The sequence below is a fragment of the Carettochelys insculpta genome, chromosome 1 (assembly GCF_033958435.1).
Source record: "Carettochelys insculpta isolate YL-2023 chromosome 1, ASM3395843v1, whole genome shotgun sequence".
In the NCBI taxonomy this organism is placed as follows: Eukaryota; Metazoa; Chordata; order Testudines; family Carettochelyidae; genus Carettochelys; species Carettochelys insculpta.
Window position 1 is genome coordinate 353,951,258 of NC_134137.1, and position 27,443 is coordinate 353,978,700.

At 44.5% G+C, this 27,443-nt stretch overlaps 1 protein-coding gene across 10 annotated transcripts in view; it reads left to right on the forward strand.

Moving 5' to 3' along the window:
- The window catches only part of SRPK2 (SRSF protein kinase 2), a 241,489-nt gene that overhangs the window by 172,670 nt on the left and 41,376 nt on the right, over positions 1 to 27,443 (forward strand). For all 10 annotated transcript variants that reach the window (XR_012648501.1, XM_075016732.1, XM_075016760.1 and 7 more), the window contains 4 exons: positions 11,180 to 11,345; positions 14,637 to 14,662; positions 16,348 to 16,594; positions 23,768 to 24,247. Coding sequence is in view for 9 of the 10 variants with exons in the window: in XM_075016732.1 (XP_074872833.1) it covers positions 11,180 to 11,345; positions 14,637 to 14,662; positions 16,348 to 16,594; positions 23,768 to 24,247 (919 nt within the window). In the remaining variant the exon portion in view is untranslated. The remainder of the gene's footprint in view (positions 1 to 11,179; positions 11,346 to 14,636; positions 14,663 to 16,347; positions 16,595 to 23,767; positions 24,248 to 27,443) is intronic.

The window sequence follows — 27,443 nt, forward strand, 5'->3', positions numbered from 1 at the left end:
GGATGTGGGAAGCGGATATATTGAGAGTATCTGAGTTAAGCTAAAAGGGGTAAAAAACGAGGATGATGTCCTGCTAGGAGTCTACTATGGGCCACCTACCCACATGGAAGAGGTGGATGAGGATTATTGTAAACAACTAACAAAATCATCCAGGGCCCAGGATTTGGTGGTGATGGGGGACTTCAGCTATCCAGATATATGTTGGGAAACTAACACAGCGACACACAGACTATCCAATAAGTTCTTGGACTGTATTGGACACAACTTTTTATTTCAGAAGGTTGAAAAACCTATGGGGGGGAAGCTGTCCTAGATTTGATTTTAACAAATAGGGAGTAACTGACTGAGAATCTGAAAGTGGAAGGTATGTCATAGAGTTCACAATTTTAAGGAAGGGTAGAAGGGAGAACAGCAAAATAGAGACAATGGATTTCAGGAAGGAGGATTTTGATAAACTCAGAGAGCTGGTAGGTAAGGTCCCATGGGAAGCAAGACTGAGGGGAAAAACAGCTGAGGAGGGTTGGCAGTTTTTCAAAGGGATGTTATTAAGGGCCCAAAAGCAAGCTATTCCACTGCGTAGGAAAGAGAAAATAAGGCAAAAGACCCCCTTGGCTTAACCAGGAGATCTTGCATGATCTCAAAATAAAAAAGGAATCATATAAAAGTGGAAACTAGGACAAATTACAAAGGATGAATACAGGCAAACAACATAGGAATGCATGGGCAAGATTAGAAAGGCAAAGGCACAAAATGAGCACAGATTAGCTACAGGCATAAAGGGAAACAAGAAGACTTTTTATAAATGTATTAAAAGCAAGAGGATGACCAGGGATAGGGTAGGCCCATTGCTCAATGAGGAGGGAGAAATAGTAATGGGAAACTTGGAAATGGCAGAGATGCTTACTGACTTCTTTGTTTTCATCTTCACTGAGAAGTCTGAAGAAGGAATGCCTAACATAGTGAATGCTAGTGGAAAAAGGGGTAGGTATAGAAGATAAAATAAAAAAAAGAACAAGTTAAAAATCACTTAGAAAAGTTAGATGTCTGAAGGTCACCAGGGCCAGATGAAATGCAGCCTAGAATACTCAAGGAGCTGATAGAGGAGGTGTCTGACCATTAGCTATTATCTTTGGAAAATCATGGGAGACGAGAGATTCCAGAGGACTGGAAAAAAGCAAATATAGTGCCCATCTATAAAAAGGGGAATAAGAACAATGCAGGAAGCTACACACCAGTCAGTTTAACTTCTGTGCCAGGAAAGATAATGGAACAAGTAATTAAGGATATCATCTGCAAACACTTGGAAGGTGGTAAGCTGATAGGGAACAGCCAGCATGGATTTGCAAAGAACAAATCATGTCAAACCAATCTGATAGTTTTCTTTGATAGGATAATGAGCCTTGTGGATAAGGGAGAAACGGTAGATGTGGTATACCTAGACTTTAGTAAGGCATTTGATATGGTCTCGCATGAGATCAATAAAGTCGGCAAATACAACTTAGATGAGGCTACTATAAGGTGGGTGCAAAACTGACTGGATAACCGTAGTCAGAGAGTAGTTCTTAATGGTTCTCAATCCTGCGGAAAATGTATACCAAGTAGGGGTCTTAAGGGGTCTGTATTGGGACCGGTTCTGTTCAATATCTTCATCAACGGTTTAGATATTGCCATAGAAAGTACGCTTATTAAGTTTGCAGATGATACCAAGCAAGGAGGGGTTGCAACTGCTTTGGAGGATAGGATCATAATTTAAAATTATCTGGATAAATTGGAGAAATGGTCTGAGGTAAAAAGGATGAAGTTTAATAAGGACACATGCCAAGTGCTCCACTTGGGAAGGAACAATCAGTTTCACACATATGGAATGGGAAGCGACTGTCCAGGAAAGAGTGTGGCAGAAAGGGGTCTAGGGATTATAGTGGACCACAAGCTAAATATGAGTCAACAGTGTGATGCTGTTGCAAAAAAAGCAAACATGATTCTGGGATGCATTAACAGGTGTGTTGTGAACAAGGCACGAGAAGTCATTCTTCCACTCTACTCTGCGCTGATTACGCCTCAGCTGGAGTATTGTGTCCAGTTCTGGGCACCAAATTTCAAGAAAGATGTGGAGAAGTTGGAAAGGGTCCAGAGAAGAGCCACAAGAATGATCAAAGGTCTAGAGAACATGACCTATGAAGAAAGGCTGAAAGAATTGGGCTTGTTTAGTTTGGAAAAAAGAAGATTGAAGGGAGACATGATAGCCGTTTTCAGGTATCTAAAAGGGTGTCATAAGGAGGAGGGAGAGAACTGGTTCTTCTTGGCCTCTGAGGATAGAACAAGAAGCAAGGGGCTTAAACTGCAGCAAGGGAGGTTTAGGTTGGAAATCAGGAAAATGTTCCTAAATGTCAGAGTGGTGAAACACTGGAATAAATTGCCTCGGGAGGTTGTGGAATCTCCATCTCTGGAGATATTTAAGAACAGGTTAGATAAATGTCTATCAGGGATGGTCTAGACAGTACTTGGTCCTGCTATGAGGGCAGGTGGCTGGACTCAATGACGTCTCAAGGTCCCTTCCAGTCCTACCATTCTATGATTCTTCAGAGCTGGGCAGCTTGAGTATGGTGGCTGCTGACCAGTATCCCAGGTCTAAAGGCAGAGATGCCACCATCATCAGCACAGAAGTAAGGGTGACAAGTTATGGTATTTCCACAGTCCTGCATTGGTGCTGACAGGGGCATTGCATTCAGAGGTGGGTTCCTGGCCAATAGCCACCACTCTCCAGCTGCCTAACCTGAAAGGCAGCACAGAAGTAAAGATGGCAATACTATGACCCCATTAATATAACCTTATGACCCGTCTCCCAACTCCCTTTGGGGACAGTATCTCCAGTCTGAGAAGTGCTGGTCTCCCATGTGGGATCTGTATAGGATAGGATAGGATAAAGTGACACAAAAGATGAGACGTCATGGGGGGGAGACCAGATTTAATGATTTGTGTCATTTTTCAAGACCATATTAGTATGGCCCTTACTCATCATGTTCTTTTGTGGATCATTGTGCTAATCTTAGTAATGATGCAAACCTGGATGGTTTCCAGGATGACCAAAATCTGTGATGCCAAGTAGCTTTTTACAGTTTGCCTTTATGTAAATTACTGTGATCAATATTGTTATTTTAAAATAATCTTTTAAAATAATTCTTCCCAATTATTTTCCTAAAAAATTTATATCAACGTTTTAATAGCCTAAGTGGAACAGAGGCTCTGATCCAGCATCTTTTTGTGTAGAGGTGAAGCCTTATGCTCATATGGACTCACTTATAGAATGAGAGCCAAAATTATTTGTTGAACAGCACCCTAATATGAGTCAGTGTAAGGAATTGATCCACTTTAATTCTTTTAAAATCAGTAGTGCAATATGTGTGTGTATGTTGTATGCCTACACACACTCCTAAAAGAAGTGAGGTATGGTGATTCAAATATCAGTCTTTTTATAACTTATCGTTCTTATTTGAATAAGAAAAATTTGCATAAAATTTCAGTTAAGACAAGTTAATACAATAAAGTATTCTATATAAGATAAACAATGAAAAGAATAGTTAAAATATAAGTGAATATTAAGGGAAAAGACGTCAAAAGCAAAATAAGAAATTGAATACGAGGGGAAATATACGAGTCTAAAATGCTTTCTCTTAAAGATACCCCTTCTGTACGATTCTCACTACTTGGTCTCAGCTCTGACTACCCACAACAAACGCCCCACTATGCCCAGCAAAAGATCTCTTGCCCCAAGTCTGGGTCACACCAGGGCCGGTCCAAACTGTCCTTGATTCCTAAACAGTCATTTTGAAGATGCACCTGAGGTTGGAGTACAAGCACAGCCAGATTCTTCCCTACTCTTCCTCGAATGACTGTTATGGTTTCTCCTGGCCTGCTCGGCCATTACTTTGGATTGCTGAGTCCTTCAGACAGTTGTGGTGGGCTACACAATCCCCTTTCATTCCCTCCCACTTTTCCACCCCTCCTTCCCCATCTGTCCTTCTTGAGGGACCCCTTTCATGAGCAGTTTCTCCTCCAGGAGGGTCAATTGATCCTGGGCCTGGGAGTGGTGGAAGACATTCTCCTTCAATTCAGGCCCCAGTGTTTTTACTCTTGTTGGCTACGTCTACACGTGAACGCTGCATCGAAATAGCTTATTTCAATGTAGTGACATCGAAATAGGCTATTTCGATGAATAAAGTCTACACGTCCTCCAGGGCTGGCAACGTCGACGTTCAACATCGACGTTGCGCAGCACCACATCGAAATAGGCGCTGCGAGGGAACGTCTACACACCACAATAGCACACATCGAAATAAGGGTGACAGGCACAGCTGCAGACAGGGTCACAGGGCAGACTCAACAGCAGGCTGCTCCCTTAAAGGACCCCTCCCAGTCACAGTTGCACTAAACAATACAAGATCCACAGAGCCGACAACTGGTTGCAGACCCTGTGCGTGCAGCATGGATCCCCAGCTGCAGCAGCAGCAGCAGCCAGAAGTCCTGGGCTAAGGGCTGCTGCACATGGTGACCATAGAGCCCCGCAGGGGCTGGAGAGAGAGCGTCTCTCAACCCCTCAGCTGATGGCCGCCATGGAGGACCCCGCAATTTCGATGTTGCGGGACGCACAACGACTACACGGTCCCTACTTCGACGTTGAACGTCGAAGTAGGGCGCTATTCCTATCCCCTCATGGGGTTAGCGGCTTCGACGTCTCGCCGCTTAACATCGATCTTAACATCGAAATAGCGCCCAACACGTGTAGCTGTGACGGGCGCTATTTCGAAGTTAGTGCCGCTACTTCGAAGTAGCGTGCACGTGTAGACACGGCTGTTGTTTCCTAGTCCTGAAGGCAAAAGGGGGCCTTCAATCTATCCTGGACCTCAAGGAGCTCAACAAGTTCATTGACTCCCACAAATTCCATATAGTCTCCTTAGGCACCACCATTCCCTTCCTGGATCTGGGAAAATGGCATGCCACCCTTGATTTAAAGGATGCTTATTTCCATGTTGTGATTCAACCTTCCGACAGTGCTACCTCCACTTTACATTGGGCCTGATGCACCTCTATGGGCCTTCCCTTTTGGTGCTCCACAGCCCCAGGATATATATCAAGTTTATGCTGTGGTGGTGACTTTTCTTCGTTGCAGGGGTGTTCAGTTTTACCTGTATTTGGATGATTGTCTCCTGCAGGGCTGTTTCTTCTGCCAGGTGGGTGCCCAGGTTTTCTTCACCAGAAAGACTATGGACAGTCTTGGGCTCATGCTCAAGCAGTGAAAATCCTCGTTAACGCCTCTCTCACCAACCAAAATGCATATTGAGATTGTTTTATATTTCACTCATTTTGCAGCATTCATTTTCAGTTACAGAAACAAAGGCTTCAGTTATTAAAAAGTGTATTGTATTATTCAAGTAATATTCAGGAGTGTTAAAATAAACAAATTCTTAAATTATATCTCAAAGATGCTTATCTGGATATTTAAGTGGAAGGTCTTGGCTATTATTTCACCTAGGTTATTAATACTTAAGAGTGTGGGAGTGTTGTCCCAAGTGCAAAGTCAGTTGGCTATGGAATTGCGTTATGTTGTGATATGACTTTCATGCATTTCTGATTTCTTCATTTACTAATGAAATTAAAATTTGTTTCAACTGGTGGATTGAGTCCCAAGTAATTTGTTTTCAGTTATACCAAATGCAATTACTTGGGTATTTTTCTCTTGGAAGTTAGTCTCTGATAAAACTTTTAAAGAGTTTAAGACTTTGTTAAACTTGAATTCCAAGTGAGGTGTATTCCCTACATACAGCTTATGCACCCAAATTTGAAAATGTTGGCCCACATCTATATGGCTGTCTGCATTTGTGTGACTGTGCAAACCTCAACCTAGAGTCGTGCCAGGGCTTATATAGCCCAGGATGAGTCAGCCACTGGAAGTCAACATAGAATTGTTCAATTAAAAGTCACTGAATGCTCTTGTTTGTATTAGGTTTTTTGGGAGTGTTTTTGCTTCATTTTCACAGTTTTGTGATTGTGCTCGAAAGCTGAGGAGCCCAGACTTGTTTATCTTCTACAGTTTTGTTTCCTCTCTATGTCTCTCTGTGGAATTGGTTGAAGTTTGTTCCTTTGTTGATAAAAAACACCCTACTGGTATTTGAACAGTGAGCCTTATGTATTCAGGGAGGTAATCTTTTTCTCCCTTTTATTATGTTTGTTTGTTGCTCCCTGTGTTACCTTTTCCTGTCTGCCCTTGTTCATTAACAACCATGGGCTCAGTGCCCATTGGTGTCTGATGCCTCCCTCACTATTTCCTTCCATCTTTCCCTGTCCAATGTAGAGTGGCTTAGTTTCTGTGGACTAGCTCTGCACCACTCTACTATACCATCTACCCATTCTCTGTGGGGTCAGCTTCTCCTGTTTGAACCGTCCATTATGCCAAATACCAGTGTCTTGATTTTTCATTTGTTGTTCATTCTGCAAGTACGCCTGAATAATTGTAACTTCTGTGGTATAACCTTCTGCAGCAAGTTCTCTTTTGGCTGTATCTTCCTGTATAATTCCTTGTTGGTGACCTTCTACATCCATTCTGTTCTCAGGACCTTTCTATAAAAACTCCTCTCAAACGCCAGTGTTTTTCTCTTCAAATCTTTCTTTGTCACCCGTGTCTCACATACGTACAACATGCTGCGTAATGCACACGTTTTCAAGGTGATCGGCTTTGTTCCTAAGCTATTCACTTTGCTTTTCCAGATCCTATCCATCACCTTCAAACTTTCTCTTTCTTTTGCTGTTCTAGTTACTGTTTCCTTCTTACAGTCCAGAGCATACAGTTTGTTGCTCCCCAGATATGTGAACTTCTCCACGTTCTCTAGTTCAATCCCATCTATACTGATCTTCCTTCCTATTTTCTTATCTCCGCCATGAAGTCTCTGGGGGTTCCATGCCAGTCCCCGGCCTGGATAAAGGAGGAAGGTTGGTCAGATGAGTGATGCACTGACCCATGAAACAGTAATACGAATGAAATCTGATGCCAGTACGATTAAGTGATAATAGATGCCGGTTTGGATGTCGCTCAGATAAACAAAGTCCACAACACCAATCGAGTGATCTGGGTTGGGTCAATAAGTTGGCCACCGAAAGAAAATTACAGCTAACACATATGTTATCAGTTGGAACATGGAACGTCTGAACACCGTGGGTGAGTGGAAAACATAGAGCTGCTTTGCAAGGAGATGGAGAGATACCGAAGCGACATGCTTGGACTGGCGGAGATGCACTGAACAGCATCAGGATAGATGTGTGGTTTAAAGTCATTTGGTCAGGAAATGAAACGAAGCATGAGGCAGGAGTCGGATTCCTTCTTTGCAAAAGAGCTAGAGGAGTATTATTAGGATACAAACCTTTTAGTAGTAGGCATCCTTCAGTCTGCATAGACTATGGATCGCGCCCTTTATAATTTCAATTGAGGGCTTCATTTACAGCGTCTATTGTGACTATGAAGACCCACACGAGAGTGACAGTCCTTGCTGCATCTCTTGCAGATGTGGTGGGTGTCTAGCAAGTCCTTAGTGTGCTTTCTGTGTGCTCGCTTCTCCTCTGCTAGCTGTCTGATCCTCATCTCGCCCTTCTGAAGGCCCTTGTGTAACCCCTGCCTCCATCTGCTGCGGTCGTCTGCTAGTTCTTGCCAGTTGTCCAGCTCGATGTCTACCTCTCTGAGGTCTCTCTTGCAGACATCTTTGTAGCGCAACTGGGGGCGTCCGGGAGGTCTTTTGCCAGAGGCTAGCTCACCATACAGGATGTCTTTTGGAATCCTTCCATCATTCATCCTGTGGACGTGGCCAAGCCAGCGGAGGTGACGCTGCCTGAGGAGGGTGTGCATGGTTGGGATTCCAGCTTGCTCAAGGACGGCGGTGTTGGTCACTCTGTCCTTCCATGATATTCCAAGGATGTGCCTGAGGCAGCGCAAGTGGAAGACGTTCAGCCTCTTTTCCTGGCGGGCATACAGGGTCCAAGTCTCGCTGCCATAAAGGAGGGTGCTGAGGATGCAGGCTCTGTAGACTTGCATTTTGGTGTGAGTGTACAGCTTGTTGTTATTCCACACTCTCTTGCTGAGTCTGAACAGAGTTGTGGCCGCTTTTCCGATCCTCCTCTTTAGCTCAGTGTCCAACGACAGGGTGTCAGTGGTGGTGGACCTCAGGTAAACGAACTCGTGGACGACCTCTAACTTATAGTTGTCAATGCTGATTGATGGGGATTCAGCAACATCCTGACTGAGTACGTTTGTCTTCTTTAGGCTGATGGTAAGCCCAAAGTCCTTGCACGCTTTGAAGAACTGATCCAGCAGTTTTTGAAGCTGGTCTTCTGTGTGAGACACTACAGCAGCATCGTCTGCGAACAGCATGTCTCATCAGTACCCTGTGTGAGGCTCCAGTTCAAACGCTTCTCCCAACCCCCGACCCTGTTCAGCACCCCACCCCACCCCGCTCACAGCCCCTGTTCAGACTCCCCGTGGTCCAGCTCACCACCCCTGTGCACAGCTCTGGCTCAACTCCATCCCTCACCCCCCTGTAGTCCTAATACACCCCAGGCTTAGCCCCCGCCCCCACAGCCTACCTCCCATGGCCCCAACCCACTGCCAGGCCTAACCCTCCCCAAGTGCCCCCCACACTCCAGGACTTACCTTTCTGCTGCTTCCCTGGCTGCAGAACATGTGTTTCACCAGGGAAAAAGCCATACCCCCACTTACACAAAATCTGGATTACACAAGGGTGCGTGGAATGGAACCCTCGTGTAATTCGAGGGTCTACTGTATGAAGTAGACAGTCACAAATATAAGTCCCCATCTCAGAATCTGTTAAACTTTACTAAATTCAAGTTCCTGCTGTGCCTGATGTGGGGCAGTGACTCAAATCTGGGTCTTCTTTCATAGGTGAGTGCCTGTATAACAAGGGTTTTCTAGCATTAGAGCTGAGAGGCTTTTTTCAGGAAAAAATCTTAGGGCCTTTAACATACTGTGAGAATCTTTTGTTTTGGTCTCTGTGTTATATAAACATTGTTTAAATGAGAAGATGCTGTAGTAAATGGAGAAGAGGAATCATAAGTAAAGCTTGACAGCAGTTTTTTATTTAAATGCTTTTAGTTAGCAAATGTTGATTAGTTAAAATCAAAACTTTTCATTGGGAAAGTTTGTCAGGTCAAGGGTAGAATTTCTAGTGCAAATAAGAATGGTGGGAGAGAGAAAGAGAGAGGACTGATCCTACAGCTGAGTGGCTAGGGCATACCTAGAATATGGGAAGACAGGTTCAAGTTCCTGCTCTGCGTGATGTGGGGCCAAGACTCAAATCTGGGGTTCTTATAGGGCAGTGCAAGAACAACAAGGTTATCTGGGTGGAGAATCTTTTGCCTGTTTTTTGTGAAAAAATCTGAAAGTTCTCTGTTGCATTCCAGTGCAGAGTAGTAGATGTTTCCGAAATCTCAAAAATTATAGTAGTCTGGGGAAACTATTTCTCGACAAGTTCGAACTATGAACTCTTTCTTGGTGTGGCTTTTAGTTTTAATATTATGCTTAAAAATCTGAACTGCTTGTCATCATATGTCCTCGGAGAATAAACCAGGTTTTCTGTCCGTTAAGAGAAAAATCCCTGCTTTTTCAGTTGTTTTTTCAAATAGACAAATTTTGGAATTTAGTGGAGCATACTTGCGTGCACAAATCTAGAGTAATGTATCCAGTACTGTGTTTTTGGATTCACATGTTCAGCTTTTAAAATTCATCTTATCTGGAATGATTCTGAGAGGGTTTGGGTTAAGAATGTGCTGTGTAACATTTAGGCTACGTCTACACGTGCACCCAACTTCGAAATAGCTTATTTCGATGTTGCGACATCGAAATAGTCTATTTCGATGAATAACGTCTACACGTCCTCCAGGGCTGGCAACGTCGATGTTCAACTTCGACGTTGCTCAGCCCAACATCGAAATAGGCACAGCGAGGGAACGTCTACACGCCAAAGTAGCACACATCGAAATAAGGGAGCCAGGCACAGCTGCAGACAGGGTCACGGGGCGGACTCAACAGCAAGTCGCTCCCTTAAAGGGCCCCTCCCAGACACACTTTCATTAAACAGTGCAAGATAGACAGAGCCAACAACTAGTTGCAGACCCTGTATATGCAGCACGGACCCCCAGCTGCAGCAGCAGCAGCCAGAAGCCCTGGGCTAAGGGCTGCTGCCCACGGTGACCACAGAGCCCCGCAAGGGCTGGAGAGAGAGTATCTCTCAACCCCCCAGCTGATGGCCGCCATGGAGGACCCCGCTATTTCGATGTTGCGGGACGCGGATCGTCTACACGTCCCTACTTCGATGTTGAACGTCGAAGTAGGGCGCTATTCCCATCCCCTCATGGGGTTAGCGACTTCGACGTCTCGCCGCCTAACGTCGATTTCAACTTCGAAATAGCGCCCAACGCGTGTAGACGTGACGGGCGCTATTTCGAAGTTAGTGCCGCTACTTCGAAGTAGCGTGCACGTGTAGACGCAGCTTTAGAGGGGGACAGTGCTCTTTTGAATAAACCGTGGAGATTCTTTTTTCTGCACTGCTATAGACTTCTTTAGCAACATCGCATAATTCAATTAACCTGTCTGTTCTTAATGGTGTTGTGAAGCCTGATTCATTTGTGTTTGATGGACAGTGCTGTAACAGTGCAGATTAATGATAAAAGGTTGTCATTTTTCCTTGTTACCTATTTTACATCAATGTTTATGCAGATTTACGTGATAATTTGCAAAATGCTTCCTGCATATAATGTAAAATTGTGTGGTGGACTGAATAATCTGTGACAGACAAAATTTTGTAGCAAATACACTTGGCATGCCAAATGTGCAATAGATGAAAATGGACAAATCATCATAACATCTTGGGCACATTTGAAGCAGAGATAATATTTCATATCTAAGTCAAATTGCCTTTTGTGTAACACGATGCACAAAAGGCATGATAACTTAAACATTCAAAATATAAACATGTAAAATACTTGTATACTATATTGAGGTCAAGTTTTCACATATTACTGCATTTGAATTAGAATAATTACTCTTTAAACAGTAAAACAATATATGTATTTGTCTTGGTCAGACTGTGAAATTATTTTTAACTGCTTGTGTTGTATCCAGGTTCTTCAAGGTTTAGATTATCTACACAGCAAATGCAAGATCATCCATACGGATATAAAACCTGAAAATATTTTGATGTGTGTGGAGGATGCCTATGTGCGTAGAATGGCTGCTGAAGCTACAGAGTGGCAGAAAGCTGGTGCTCCTCCTCCTTCTGGCTCTGCAGGTACAGTAGTGAAATTAAACTCTCTGTAACTGAAACTATATTGGAAAGCAGATCTTAAAAATATTTAATTTGTTCTAGTTATTGAATATTATATCTTTTAAGAGACTGAATTAAACTTGTGACTGTTAGTTACTTCACTGTATTCCTAGTTAATGTAAATATTACTTTAGACAGTGCTTTTTTCCCTAGAAAAATGGTCCCAGAACTCCCCGCAGTCTCAAACCGCCCCCAGGCTTAACCCGCTTACAGCTCTAAACTGCCCCGCCTGCCCCCCAGGCTTAACCCTCCTCCCAGCCCCAAACAGTCCCCAGGCAATGTAACCCCTGGCAGCCTCAAACCACCTTACCCCACCCTCAGGCTGAACCCCCTTCAGCCCCAAATTGCCCCCCATCCCCAGACTTAACCCCCCCTCCGCAGCCCCAAACCACTCCCTCCCCCAAACTGAGGCTTCAGTGACTTAGCTTACACAGATCAGACGTGCCAAGTGTTGGTGCCCCCCCCACCCCCACTGGTCCTTCACCAGCCTGTCTGCACTTCACCATGTATGCATGTCTTACCCCAGCCCGCTGGCTCCCCCCACATACAGCATGGGAGGAGCAGCTCCCAGCACACTGCCATACTGAAAGAACTCGATTTGATTAGTTTAACAGATGGATCCCTCCTGCCGGTCATTAAAACAATTAAATCGAGTCCTCTTTCAGCACGGCAGCCAGGGAGCCAAAAGTCAGCAATAGTGGCAGTGGCAGGAGCAGCAAATGGCTCCTTGAAGAGACACATGCAGTTTGAAGCTGCCCAGCGCCTTCTAAAATGGCGGCGCCAGGGAAAAAGGTGCTGGAATGCTGTTCCGTGACATTCGAGCAGAAAAAAATCCCTGACTTTAGCCCACAGGAAAGCCATCTGAGAGATGTTTTATGTTTTTCATGTTGGTACGCTCCCAGTATTCAGTGTTGTAATACAGGTTGAACCTTTCTAATCTAGAACTCTCTCATCCAGCAAACTCCAAAATCCAGCATGACTTTAGTTAGCTGGATGACCACTTATCGATATGGCCACATTTCCCATTGTCCCATACCCGTCAAACAGGTTGCAGGGTGGGAGGGGGCTGCTGGGAGTAGTCCATAATGCGCTGACCCCCAGACTAGTGCAGGGTTGAGATGGGGTGGGGGGGAACGGCTGGAGGACAGAACGGCTGGAGCACTGCCCTGTACCCAACAGGCTGCAGATGCGGTGGCCACTACCCCAAGCAAAAGACCGCCCTGGAGAAGCTGCAGGCCTGGGGGGCAACAGCAGGTGGGGGGCAGCCTCCGGAGTGCTGCTTCTCCTCCCCTCACCCCAGAATGGAGGCTCTGGGTGGGGAGGGTAGCTGGAGGCTGGGGCCAGCCCACAGAGCCCCACCCCCAGATCCCTCCCTCCCAGGAGGAGTTGCTGGATGGGAAGTGTTGCCCTGAACCCCTGGGAGAAGCTGCCTTAGTGGTGACATCACCCTCACTGCCACAGGTGGCCCTGGTAATGCCCCTGTCTCCCAGCCCTCATCCTGAGACCCAGCCCTAATTTCTGCACCTCTCACCTCCCTTGACTTCTGCACCCCCACTCCATCCCTTGAGCCCCCATCAACCCTCTGTACCTCCACACTCCTGAATCCTCACTTCAGCCTTCATTTTTCTTTATTTTTGAAAAATAGTATAATTGGAAAAAAGCATGTACATTTTTCATTTATTAAAAAAAATACTTTAGTTAAAGAGCTGAGCAATGCTGGGTGCATCTCCTAGTGTTACCTATCATTTTGTCTAATTTTAACTAAAGGTTAGTAAACAAGGTTGTGGCCTGCCTTAAGGGAGCTGCCAGAGTATTACTAGGGAGCTTGTTTCTGACCTGAAAATGTCTCCCCAGAGCAAGCTACACTTGCTGACTTCTGAAAGGACAAGAAACGGCCTTCCCCTCGGTGACAGAATCACATGCAGAAATCCTTCAAAAATAGAAATAATTATTTACTGGAGGAATTTTGGAGTTACAGAAAAGCAAGAAGAAATGAGTAAAGTGTCGTAAGGTATAATGTAATCACAGGTTAAAAAAAGGAGCACACCAATCAACAGACACAGACAGTATAGCATGTAACCAGGCTAGGCTCGTAGCTTGAGCTGCTAAGGGCAGGGGGAGAGGAGGGAGGGAGGGCTCCAGTAGTGAGCCTGGTGCCTGGCTGACAACTTGGGCTGCCAGTGCCTGAGTGGGGGGACTGCCTCTGTCAGCACAGCTCAGGGCTGATAGCCAACAGGAAGTGTAAGTAATACGAAGTCAGGGTGGTGCATCACCCTAACTACATAGACTTAAGTGTGGTTATACCTCTCACAGAAGTTCAGTAATTAAGTTCATGTCGTGGGCATCTTGTATCAGCAGGAGCATCACTGTAGTGTTGACATGGAGCTGATTAGGTTGATACAAACTGTCTTGCATTGACCTAATTACAATGTAGACCTCGCATGAGATACTTGCTCCATGGCTAGTTCTTTTTCTTCATACAGCCCTCCCTACTTCCGATGGTTCACTCTTCCCTTTCTTGCTTTAGTCTACTTTCCTTCAGAGCCCTGGTGAGCTCATGTTTCTGCCAGTGCACTTACTCCTCCAGGTTCCCTGCTGGAGGAAAAGTCAGGAACTGGCCATGGTGAGTTGAACTGCATAGGAGTAGCTGGCATCTGTCCGAGTTTCTGGAAACATGGAGGCTAGACAAGACTCACTGAAGAGTCTGTCATCCATCTAATGGAAGTAATTTTGTTAAACTGTCACTCTGAATAAGAGACTTTTGTTTTGTTCTCTTTTTATATTGTTCTCTATATTTAGATGAACAAGATTAAATAGACAACTAATTGTTTTTAAAGTAGGAGAATTTGTGAGTTGTTAACAGTGAGACAGTATGTGATGGAGAAGTGTCTGCAGATTCCTATGTGCCTAAATAAGACCAGAAAGAACTTCAGTGTTCCTCGTCTGACTGCCTGTGCAAGCCACAGGATTTCCATGAATTAATTTCTGTTTGAATTGTAGCATATCTTTTTTAGAAAAACATCCAGCGTTGCTTTAAAAATTGCCAGTGACAGAAAATTTCCTGCATATCACCTTTGTTCCACTGAAGACAACTAATTGTTCTAGGTTTGTGAATACTTTTAAGGAGACAAAATATTAATGTGCTGATAAATATAAAAAGGCACTAGTTTGCAATAGATTATATTGTATATCAGTATGCTTTTGTAAAAATGTACTTAATTCACCTCTCAGTTTGACTTTATTGTTCTTTTTCAGTGAGTACTGCTCCACAACAGAAGCATGTAAGTATATTTATATAACTCATACCTAAAACATCTTGCTGTCCTTTAGCTACTGACCTTTATACTATTGACATGCTACAGTCCATATAGAAGCTCCTCTGATTACAGCTTTTGTCCTTAAATGAGCACTTTTTATGCAGTTCTATGGTCTGTATAAATTTCCCATGATTTTATACAAATTTAGGTCAAGAGTGTTGTAGCAATTCTTTAAGATACATTTTTTCTTCCATGGTAATAGTAATTTTATTTTAAAATAGAATTAAATATGAATGATAGAAAAAATGCATAATTGCAGTTTTTAAGCACAGTAGTTATCCTATTGTGACTATGCACGTTCGAGCAGTCTCCAAAGCTCGAAGAGCCTCATGTGGAATGAAGTTGAGGAATAGCCATTTTTCATCTTTCTTATGGAATGATCTTGATCTTGTATACTTTAATGCTATACATTATGGCTGTGGCTACACTACATTCCCCTTTCGGAATGACAATGCAAGTGCGGCCGATTGGAAATGTGGATGAAGTGCTGATTTAAATATTGCGTGCCTCCTTTCCATAATGGTGGCCACTTGCTGTTCCAGAAGTGCTGTTTTTTGGGGGGGGAGGGAAACCAAGCAGTGTAGACGGGGTTCATATTTTTCAGGAAGAAGGGTTCTTTCAAAAACAGGGTCCGTTTTCAAATGAATGCTGTCTACACTGCTTGTTTTTTTTTCTAAAACCAGCACTTCCAGAACAGCAAGTGGGTGCCATTATGCAAATGAGTTGTGCAATATGAAAATCAGTGCCGTATTTGCATTCGCCTTCTGGAAGGGGAATGTAGTGTAGCCGCAGCCTGTTAGTGGTCCCATTTGACTTCAGTCATCTATTTCTGACTATGCTGTACAGTTGCTTGAAGATTATTAGCAGAAATTATCCCTTCATTTCCTACAATTAATCAATTATTTTGAACAACCACAAGAGCAAATCTTCAGTATATGTAAAAAAGGAAGTTACATAATTAAAATTCAAAATGTGATAAAAAATGTTACAGTAAAAACTACATCAGTCTGCTGTCTCTAACTGCTTGATTTTTCTTTTGCTTGTTGTTCCTGGACCTGGAAGCCCCTTTTTTCATTCCTTACGGTATATATAATTACAGCTTTTATCACATCCTACTGCTGTTAGAGATATATATCTTTTTACCATAAAATGGGTAATAAAACTGCTTTTAATTTTTACAGAGTTGTAAATAAACAACATGTAGAAGATTTTAGATAATTTCTTCACCTTTTTACCTCCATTTGCTGATTGTTAGCAGCTTGTTTTCAATGAGTTGGTATACCAGGAGAGTAATAAAACATTTCTACATTGTTACCTTCCATATGCATGAACCGTGATCATTAGTGGTCTAAAGGTTAAGGATGTTGCTGTTGGCCAAGATTAAATGAATCAAGTACATTTTATTGTACTATTACCCATATAGTAATGGGTAATAGTAATATAATCTGCTTTTTAGTTTAATTAACAAGCCTGAGGTTATGTACCTTTTATTGCTTTATTTAACCTGAAGTGATTTTTGAGATCAAGATTAGATAGACAACACAAATACTTTAATGTGGTACATAACATTCAGAATTTGCAAATAAAAAGCTATCAAAATTATTTGAAGTTTGTAGTCAGTTGACTTTATTTTTCTTCATTAAATGTAGGTTGGGAAGATATCTAAAAACAAAAAGAAAAAACTGAAGAAAAAACAGAAGAGACAAGCTGAGCTACTAGAGAAACGCCTGCAGGAAATAGAAGAACTGGAACGAGAAGCTGAAAGGAAAAAAATAGAAGAAAATGTAAACTCAGCCATATCATCAAATGAACAAGAAGATGAGTATCACCCAGAGGTCAAGCTAAAAACAGCTGATTTAGAGGAGGTAGCAGATGAAGAGCCTGGGAATGATGATGGTTAGTAACTTCTGTTTTACTGATATTAAAGTTAATTTGGAACTTGAATTGTACTTGCTGAGACTGGTTTATCTTAACTACTAAGTAATCCTACAAAATCTCTGAACCAAATAGCTTTTACATTTATTTGCAATGTAGTTGTAACTGTGTTGGTCCTGTGATATTAGAGAGACAAGGTGAATGAGATAGTATCTTTTTTTGCACCAGCTTCTGTTGGTCAGAGAAACAAATTTAACATTTTTACTTGGCTGTTCTTCAGGCACTTGTCCATATATATATTCAGCTGTACGTATATATCTAAGTTCCCTCTAAGTGTCATGCCTGCCCAGCAATCTGTCAAATGCCGTGCACTTCATGTACCCCTCCCTCCTTCTGTGGTACTACTCCTGCCCTCTGCCTAGGAGCCCCTGGGTGGCTGTTCCAGGAGCCTTCCACTTGCTGTGCAGAGCGGTGGGAGGAGGAAGTGTGGATAGAGGGAGGGAGAGGAGACGCTGATGTCAGAGTGTCCCTCTTCCTCCTTCCCACCGCCCCTGAAGCCCGTCTTCACAGGCAGGAGAGCATCATGACAGGGCTCAGGAATGGAATGTGTTGGCAGCTGCTGCTCTGTCGGAACAAGCAGGGTTTAGACTGATGAGTGCCAATCTACTTAAAGAAGCAGCATGCTTAAAGGGGCAGCATGTGTCTCTCTCACACACACAGTAATTGTCCCGATAGTAACATTTTAAAATATATATATTTAGGCTTATTTTTTCTATTGGTAGCGCACATCTGCTCATTACCATAATATTGGTGTACATAACAGACTTAATTCTGCACATGAACAGAAAAAATTAGTGGGAACAGTGCTGCACGTCTGTCAATGCATGTGAGATCGTCGATAACGGTATCTGTGTATTTTTTAGGAGTTCTTACTGATCTATATACGTGCTGAGACTATTCTTTTGTCATTGTACTGGGGGTATGGAAGACTCCAGCTGCTACTCTGATTCCTTCTCTCCCACATTGGCCTGAGGTGGAGCCCTTCTGTGTCTATACTCCTTAGCTTTGGCCTGGTGGTAAAATGAGAACAGACACATGCATGGAATTAAACAGCAGGGCTCAATTTCTATTAAACTTCCAACGTAAGAGAGAGGCATTTCTCACCTCTCACTCATACTCCTCTATACCAGGCATTTAATTGGTTCCAGTGTGGGAAATATAGGACTCCTTATCATATAACCCCTCATGTGGGATAAGCTTTTCTCAGTTCACCCCACAGGATTCAGCTCTGTGAGTCCTAGCACCCTTCCCCTGTGTGGCCTCAGTATGGAAGGGCTGTAAAGTCCGACCTTAACCCACAAATACCACAAGGTATTACCTTATCACATGAGCTCTAGGCCCATCACCAAAATCCCAAGTTTTTTATCTTTAGGAAATATTCATTTTAATCTCTTAACCCCACTGGAAACCTGACTGTGAGTTGCAGTGACTAAATATTGCCACCCCAGTACCTTAGTTAGATACCAGGCATGTTGCTACTTTAACCCACTTTGGCTTCCAGGATTCTCTGGTCCTCTGCCAATTGAACCATGGGAGTTAAATTCCTTCCTGACAACTTAAACATGTGGTCAACTAGACCCATGATGTATGTCAGGCAGGATTCCCATTTGTAGCTCAAATGACTAGGCTGAGCTTCTGATAAGGAGCCAAAAGAGGCTCCACATGGGCCCATGCACTGGGTTACATTTTTGGAGCTGAGAAATACTGACCAATTGGCATAACGCTCAACTGGCCAGAGGGTGCCAGAGCCTCCCACGGGAGGAGTTACCTATTGTTCCTTGGCAAGCGCCTCTCGCCCTTGCTATTGCAACTGTCTTTCTTTCACAGCTGGATCCATGAGTTTTCCCCATCTGTTGTTGCAGGTGGGTGGCATTTTGTAAATACATTTAGGTAGGGTTAGGATAATTTTCTTTGTATATAGTATAGTTATGCTTGGAGAATCATAATTTAAAGATAAGCAAAGCAAGAATCTGTTTTTATTAGCGGGAAATTATCGATTTGAATTTCAATATTAAAAGACCAGCTAAAAAATGAAGTGTGCTCTTCCTGAGGTCACCAGCCGAACAGCCAGATGGCTGATATATCTGCAGTAATCCCTCAAAATACATGATTTTGAGTTGTGCTTAATTTGCATGAATGCGAGTTAAGCGCAACTCAAAATCCCGCTCCCCTCAGCCTGGTTCAGCCAACCCCCTCCTCCCCACATGGCCCTGGTTCAAACCCCCCTGTGGCCCTGGTTCACCCCCTGCACCTGGCTCTGGCTTAACCACCAGAGGGCCACGCGGCCCCAGCTCAACTCCACTCCTCCGACCCCCCTACAGCCCTAACCCACCCCAGGCTTAACCCCACTGCCCCCTTCCCATGGCCCCAACCCACCGCCACTTAACCCTGCACAACTGCCCGCCCCCAATCCCAGGACTTACTTTTCAAAAGGAGCTCCAGGTGCTCCTGCTGCTTCACTGGCTGCAGAATGTGTGTTCCGGCAGGGAAAAAAGCTGCCCTCCTGACTTATGCAAAATTGGAGTTATGCAAAGTTTCATGGGAATGCAAGCCTCACATAACTCGAGGGACTACTGTACTTCCCCTCGCAAAGAACGTGGGCTGTGGCCACACTAGCAAGTGGCGTTGAAGGAGATAATCCTGATCCGTCACTTCGAAACAAAGCGACTACACACAAAACACGGATCAACATGTCGATCCACAACACCAAAGAGACCGCCCCTGTCATTTCGAAATGGAGTGGCTACACAGCCCAGAGCCTCCTTTCGAAATAATGGGGCAGGAAATGGTGAAGGCAGGGTCAAATGGCTGACAAGCCCTTCCTGGAGCATGGGCCAGCTGCCCCCTTAAGGGGCTCCTCCCAAACACCTCCCTCTCCCCATGCACATGCCGAGGGCTCAAGCTGCTTGCAGTGCATGACCTCTAGCACAGCACTGGAGGAGCCTTGCTCAGCCTCAACCCCATAGCCTGCCATGGACCTGCAGCACTTTATGGATGGAGATGTCCTGGACATCATCTCCAGTTTGATGGCCATCCTGGCAGCGTGCCACCTCAGGCTTCGTGCTGCTGCCCGCCACATTGATGCCCTCTTGCGCCCCCCATGGTGCATCAGGAGCACCCCTTTCCCCGGGTCTGCCATCATCTCTGGCGGTACCCCACCAGTGAAGAATGGTGGGACAACATTTTCCTTGAGGAGTGGGACGACAAGTTGTGGCTCCACAACTCCCTGATGACCCGGGCCACCTTCATGGAGCTGTGCCAGTGGCTGGCACCAGCAGTTCACCACCAGGATACCCGCATGCGGCCTGCACTCCCCCTGGAGAAGAGGGTAGCCATCACCATGTGGAAGCTGGCCACCTTGGACAGCAACCGCTCAGTCGGCCACAGATTTGGGATGAGGAAGGCCTGCCCCACGCAACCCTCCAGGCACTCCCATACCCACCTCCACCCCCACCAAAACCCCCCCACGCACGCATTTCCCTCACTATCCCCAATCAAGGCACAACACAGACACTGTTCATTAAATTTAGCTGTTAGTTGTTGAAAAACTATGTTGTTACATGCTATTTACATTGGGAGGGCGGGGGGTGAACTATTTATACTGCAGGGGAGGGGAGCCTCAATCCTCTGTTGGGGTGGTGGGCCATGAGTCACGGTGGCCCCTGGTGCTGCGACTGCCCTGGGTCCAGGGCCCATGGTGGGGCTGGGATGGCGTGGGGAGGACAGGTAGGTAGGGCCGAGCTGGGGGTGAGATGGGTTCAGACTTGCGGGGGGCGGGCGGTGGAGCCAGGGAGGGGTTGGGCCCGCCTGCCCACAGCCATCGCGTGAGCTCCTCCTGCTTGGCTGTGATCATGGCGGCTGGGAGCAGAGTGGTGAGGGCAGGGGGAGCAGGAGGGGTGGAAGTGTATGGGGGGGCAGGGGAAGGGTGGACTGCGGGAAAGGCCATACACTGAGTGGGTGGCTGGGCCAGGTGGTTTGTGATGGTCTGGGTGAAGATGTCCATGTGCCACGCCACCTGGTCCCAGGCTGCACGCTTCATGGAGAGCCAGTCCCTCTGCAAGCGGTTTTGCTCCTGCCACGTGGCCATATGGGCTGCCGCCAGCTCATCGCCCTGGCTGCGGTGGCAGGCCCACCCAGCATGGTGCCCCCATGTCCAGTCCTACCTGAGGGTGCCTCGGGTGGTTCTGGGGAGGCCCAAGCGGAGGTGGTCCGGCTGGTGCCCTTGGATGCCTCCGCTATGTATAGCGGCCCCTCACCATCACTGTCCCCATTGTCAGTTGGCGTCTTGGGGTCTGGGATCAGTGGTGAAGTTGGGGGTCCTGGCTGTAGCTCCTTGCCCTACGTGTCCAACTTCGCGGTGTCTAGAGTCTCCTCTGGTGGGGCAGCCTCCCTGGGGCTGAGGAACTGGTGGAGCTCCGTGAAGTAGGGGCAGGTTGCGGGCACTGCCTCCAATTCCTGGGCTGTGTCCCTTGCCTTTGTGTAACCCTGCCACAGCTCTTTTACTTTTGAACAGACCTGGTCAAGGGTCTGGAGGGGGTGGCCCTTTGCAGCCAGGTTGTCAGTGAGGTGGGCATAGGCAGCCACGTTTCACTTGCATCCCTCCATTCTCAGCAGGACGTCCTTCTCCCCCCAGATGGCCAGCAGGTCCCAGACTTTGGCCTCCCTCCACAGGGCACTCTTCCTCTTCGGTGGCTGCCCGGGGTCCTGGGGGCCCTGCTGCCCAGTACCTTGGGATCCCTGAGTCTCCCGGGGTTTTATGTCTGCTGGGCATGGCTCCAGCTGGATTCCTTTCTGCCGTTCTGGCGAGTATGCAGCTGCAAGCATGTGCTCCTATGGCTGCGAGCACACTCTCAGCTTCCTGCATGGGGTTTCTGTGTCCCTGCAGCTTTAAGGCACCCAGAGCTGACTGCCATAGAGCTCTGGCTGCTGACCAGAGTGTCTAACAATTTATTTTCTTCCAGATGTTTGCAGATGAATTCCTTAATTAATTGTTCCATTATCTTTCCTGCCACAGAAATTAAATTTACTGGTCTGTAATTTCCTGGTTTGCTCTTATTCCCCTTTTGATATATGGACACTATATTTGCCCTTTTCGTATCTTCTGGAATCTCTCCCAACTTCCATGACTCTTCCAGGATGATAGCTGAAAGCTCAGATATCTCCTCTATCAACTCTTTGTGTATTCTGGCATGCATTTCATCAGGTCCTGGTGACTTGTAGACATCTAACTTTTCTAAGTAATTTTATCTTGCTTTTTTATTTTATCTTCTAAACCTATCCCCTTTCCACTAACATTGAGTATCTTAGGCATTTCTTCATCAGACTTCTTGGTAAAAACCAAAACAAAGAAGTCATTAAGCACCTCTGTCATTTCCAAGTTTTCTGATATTTTTCCTCTCTTCTCCAGCCTTGAATGCCTATTTGTTTTCTTCTCCCCCAGCCATACAAGTGTTTTCTCGTATCTGGCCCCCTAGAGATAGAATGTATCCTGTGGACTAATTAGTAAGCCCATTGTCGTCTTCTTCAGATCCCTTCCTGAGACACATTTCTGATGTCTTTATGTGATGCTTCATTTGTTTATATTAACAAATAGAGATTTTGAGCCACTAAGTTGTAACTTTGTAACTTTACGATCTTATTTACAATTACTTTTGTCCTTCCTCTATCATTCTCTCCTGCTGTTTGTACCCACATGAATCTTGTTTCAGTATAATCTGATCCTGCAGGATATCCTTAGTGGACAGACCATTGTGCCTAGGTGCCTACCAAACTTGCACCCATGAAAAATTGGTCATGTACCATGAAATCTGGTCTGCCCCCGTGACAAGTGGTCTTTTTTTAATGTGCTTTTACTTTATACTATGCAAATTTCATAGGGAATACCAACATTTCTCAAACTGCAGGACTTGACCCAAAAGGGAGTTGCACATGGGTCTCAGTGTTATTTTCAGGGGGTGTCTGGAAAATAGCATGTGCTGGCTGGGAACCCTGCTGTGAAGGCAGCACCCCAGCAGTGGTGCAGAAGTCAAAGTAGCAATACCACACCATACCACTCTTACTTCTGCATTGCTGCTTTCAGAGCTGGGCAGCTGGAGTGTGGCAGTTGCTTACTGGGGGCCCAGCTCCATGGGCAGCAGCACACAAGGGTGGCAGTGCCATTCCATGGCATCCTTACTTCTGCAGTGCTGCTGGTGTTGCCTCTGCCTTCAGAGCTGGGTTCCTGGCCAGCAGCTGCTGCTCTCTGTCTGGCTATGTCTATGGTACATTCCCCTTTGGAAAGAGGAACATAAATGAGGGAAATCGAATGAATCCCGTCTACACTGCTATTTTTTCCCCCAAAATACTCTCTTCCGAAAACACAATCGGAAACAGTTATGCAAATGAAACATGAAATTTGTAAATCAGTGCTTCATCTGCATTTTTGATTTCTCACATTTGCATTCCTCTTTTGAAAGAGGAATGTAGTGTAGACGTAGCCTCTGTCCATTTCTGAAAGCAGCCCTGTCACTAGCAGTATGGAAATAAGGGTAACAATACTACAGTCTCCTCCTGCCCCGATAACTAGTTCTTTTTTGAGTCAGGACCCCTACAATTACAACACGAAATTTCAGATTTAAAGGACTGAAATAATTAAATTTATGTTTTTTGAAATCCTGTTATTGTGAACTTGACCAAAATGGACCTTGAATTTGGTAGGGCTCTAATTATGTCCCTGCAGAAACCCTTTGAAGTCAGTGGTTCCACACAGGTACAGTTCTCCACAGCTATGTAACAGCCTGCAGGATCAGGGCTGCAGGCTGTGCAGCACTTAACATAAGATGACCTTTGTGCATTACTGCAATACAAATTGTGAATAATAATAATGATTTGATTGATTTTCTGAGACATATTTTTTAAAAATATTAAGATGAAATTGGAAAATAATCAGAGTTGTAAAATGTGCATTTCCAAATAAATAGTGAAACATGATGCCTTGTGAAACAAAAACTTTAAGTTAAAAATCTTCGTGTATTTAAGTATTTGTTTCTTTACATTGAAATCTGGTTGTATTAAGAGTTCAAGATCATGAAAGTTCATAATTTCAAAAAGGTATATTAATATATTATCTAACATGTTGCTCATTACATTTGTAAGGTGAAGCTGATGACCAGGAAGAAAAAGAAGACACAGAAAAAGAAAACACTGAGAAAGATGATGATGTTGAACAGGAACTTGTCAACACAGACCCTACATGGATAGAATCCCCCAAAACAAATGGCCATATTGTAAATGGCCCATTCTTACTAGAACAACAGATAGAAGAGGAGGATGAAGAAGAGGAAGAATGCCCAAACCCTGAGGAGTATAACCTTGATGAGCCAAATGCAAAAAGTGATTATTCTTATAGTAGCTCCTATGAACAATTTAATGGTGAATTGCCAAATGGACGTCTCAAAATTCCTGAGTCACAGTTCTCTGAATTTTCAGCTTCAATGTTCTCTGGAGCTTTAGAATCTGTAGCTTGTGGTTCAGCTGTTTCTGAGGGATCATCTGTAACTGAAAGAGAAGAGAGCAGCCCATCTCATGATAGGAGCAGAACAGTTTCAGCATCTAGTACTGGAGACTTGCCAAAAAGTGAGTATTTCTCCTCGTAAATGCCTTTATGTATCTGAGAGTTGTAGATGAAATCCTACTTTGGAATGGAATGATGGGGTTAAATATTGTGTGTGCACCATAAACCTATTCAGTGATGTGTATTGAGAAGTTACTTGTGATTTGTATACTGATGAAATTATTTAAATTAGACTTTTTTTACTTATTTACTCCATATATATTGTTAATAGTAAATGTCAGTTATAATTATTTTAAATTTAGTATTTCATCCACTTGGCTTGTTTAAGTTGTCAATTATGTCTTAATTACAAAGCTAGAGGTCAGAATAGGAAACTATGTGGACTTTAATTCCTGCATATGTATATTTAAGAATAGATCAAACTGTTGTGTAAGTGGTTAGACCTATTCCCCCTGTGGGGATTCACGTAAGTACCTAGATATACATGTGGTACAGTGCCATGTTAATTAAGGAGACACATGCATCAATATTTCTACATTTTGGAATATTTACCTTATAATGCACGTTACTAGAGTCGGTATGGGATGTGCTTTGCACTGAGATAGAGGGAGCTCTTAGGATCTCCTTGTTATCAGAGCCAACCTCTCGTTCCATGGACTAGCTTTCGGTTTTTAAAACAGCATTAAAATTAATAACTATTATTATTACTACTATTAATATTAACTTACACAGTAAGTTTCTATTCCTTTTAATTGTGATGATTACCTTCCAAAAGTCAGACATTCACTAAGGCTGAAAGGTGAGGATGGGGAAATGGTGTGGCTTTATTCCACTACAGTAGGTTTGGGGCACGCTCTGTCCCTCTTCTTCTCTACAGTTTATCAAAATGGAGTTAGTTAAATGTAAGCATCATGCCATTAATCTTTCCCAAGATCCTTGAGCTGCAGGAACATGCAATCATCAATACTGTAGGAGCCACCTAGTGTTTCGTGGGGTTCTGAGGAACATGGTTGGGTACGTTATTAGGCTGAGATGGAAGTGGAAGAAGTGAGATTTTGGGGGTTAAGGATATAAAAATTATTATTTTGAGGGGAGGTACGTTACTAAGGGATTGTTCCATGAATGGCATGTTTTGTGGGCAAGCTCCTTACTAACAGTTTGGTACTAGATCAGAAAATATAGATACTTCAGAAATGCTCATATAAGCTGTTCTTAACAAGTGATTGTTAGCAGTTGTTTGCTAAAGAGCTGCTCTGTTGATTCAATGGTTGTGCCTAGTTATAATGCCCGATGTCATATCAGCTGAACATCTGGAGTAGGTTTGTATTTATTCCACCTTGTCCTGTGTATCCTCCTCTCTCATCTGCAAGAGAATTTCAAGTGTGGTGGAAAAGAATCATGCCTGCAGTGAGGCTCCTTCACCTGGCATTCAGCAGTAGTAGTGAAACTTGAATGGGATATGCTTCTGGTCACTTTCATACTGTTTTGCTGTTCCACAAAAATCTTAGGTGCAGAAGCAACACATACCTAGGGAAAGATGCCGTGCTTCCTTTTCTGCAGTATCTGGGAGAACAACATCTTCACAGCCTTTAAATTCTGGACTTCTGTTATTCTTGTGGACTGAGTAGCACTCCAGGAACTCTTTTAGTGCTCAGTGCTGTGCTGCTCCCCTCTCATTCCTGCTTTGCTCCCTGAACAAGGGGCCACAAAACATATTTTATTGGTTGTTTGCCTCTCCTTCCTTATCAAGCACAGCAGCAGTGGAGAATTGCATCTGGTCTGCTCTTAGGCAGAATAGCTTTCATGTGGTCCAGCAGATGCAAAACGTGAACCAAACCGGAGAATGTCATTTTTGCTGCTGCATCTAGCTCCACTAAGTAAGCAGTATTAGCAGGAACAATAACAAGGTGTGTGATCCTTGAGGAAAACCTAAAGGAGGGAAGTGGAACGAGAAAACATCAATGACTGGAGTCAGGGAAGCCAGCTAAAGTGAAGGCAGCACCAAGAATGAGTCCAAATAAAATTCATTTTGATCCAGGTTAGGGGCATGAGCTAAGTGTGAGCATTCTGGGATCTCTGTGACCTCTACAGTAAGCAGTGTAGCTGGCCCAGGTTCCACATGAGATGCTCGGGCAGTCCCTGGGCTAGCCACACCAGCTACTTCTGAGGTATGGTCAGGCCACCACACCCTCCCACAGTAGCAGCTGGAGCTTGGATGTAGGAGGGAATTGGAATGTTGGAGGGGGTGAAGGCTCTGGCACATGCCTGGGAGGGAGCTCCCTGGGAGCAGCAATATATCCTTCCCTCAGCTCCATGTGCTGCCTTTGCTCACAAGTGCTGCCCCTGCAGCTCTCACTGACCCCAGTTGCTTGGCCGTAGGAGCTGTGATGCTCTGAGCAGAGGCAGTGCACAGAACTACTTGGCTACGCCTGTGCCTAGGGCTGAGAGAGAGACAAGATGCTGCTTCCAGGGAACCATGCAGAGTGAGGTAGGGAGTCTGCCAGCCCCGCAGTACCCTCCCTTGCCCCCAGCACCACCCCCAGCACCTGCCAGCTGCACACCACCCCCTTTCCCCACCAGCACCTGGGGAACCCTGTGTTTGTGCCATTCACAGCACCCAGTCACGCTTTCCTCCCCCTGTTTAGTCAGGGGTGTATACTACAATTCATAGACAGGTCAGAAGCCATGAATTTTTGTTTACTGCCTGTCACCTGTCCATGACTTTTACTAAAAACATTTGTGACTAAAGCATAGCCTTACTATTAAAAATATGAATTGGGATCAATACAATAAAGGTCTGACAGCCCAGTTAGCATAGAGCAAGAGATCTGAGATGTGCTTGTGAGACTTTGGAAAAACAAGTATAGAGGTCTGTATTTTCCGTATGAATGTCTGAGACAGAAAGTGTTGGTTTGGTGAAGTTTTTTTGGAGCTAATTGTGGTCTGTTTAGCAAGCTTCATTTAAAAACTGTGTGGGAGGTTCAAGAATACCAGGAGGCTTGTGAATGCTTACAAATGTGAGTGTGGAGTAGCATCAGGCATAGCAGTATTTTGTGAATAGCAAATAAATAACCTCCTGGGAATATTATGCACTAGCTGGGTTAGAGGATAATGAGGTTGGGAAGAAGCAGAGAGTATTAGTCTTAACTAGGAAAGGAAAAGTAAGCATCGAAAAGAGATGAAAGGACAAGTGATTTTGATACATGATTTAATGAAATCACAGTTCAGAAATTATCTTAGATACTACAGTGATGACTT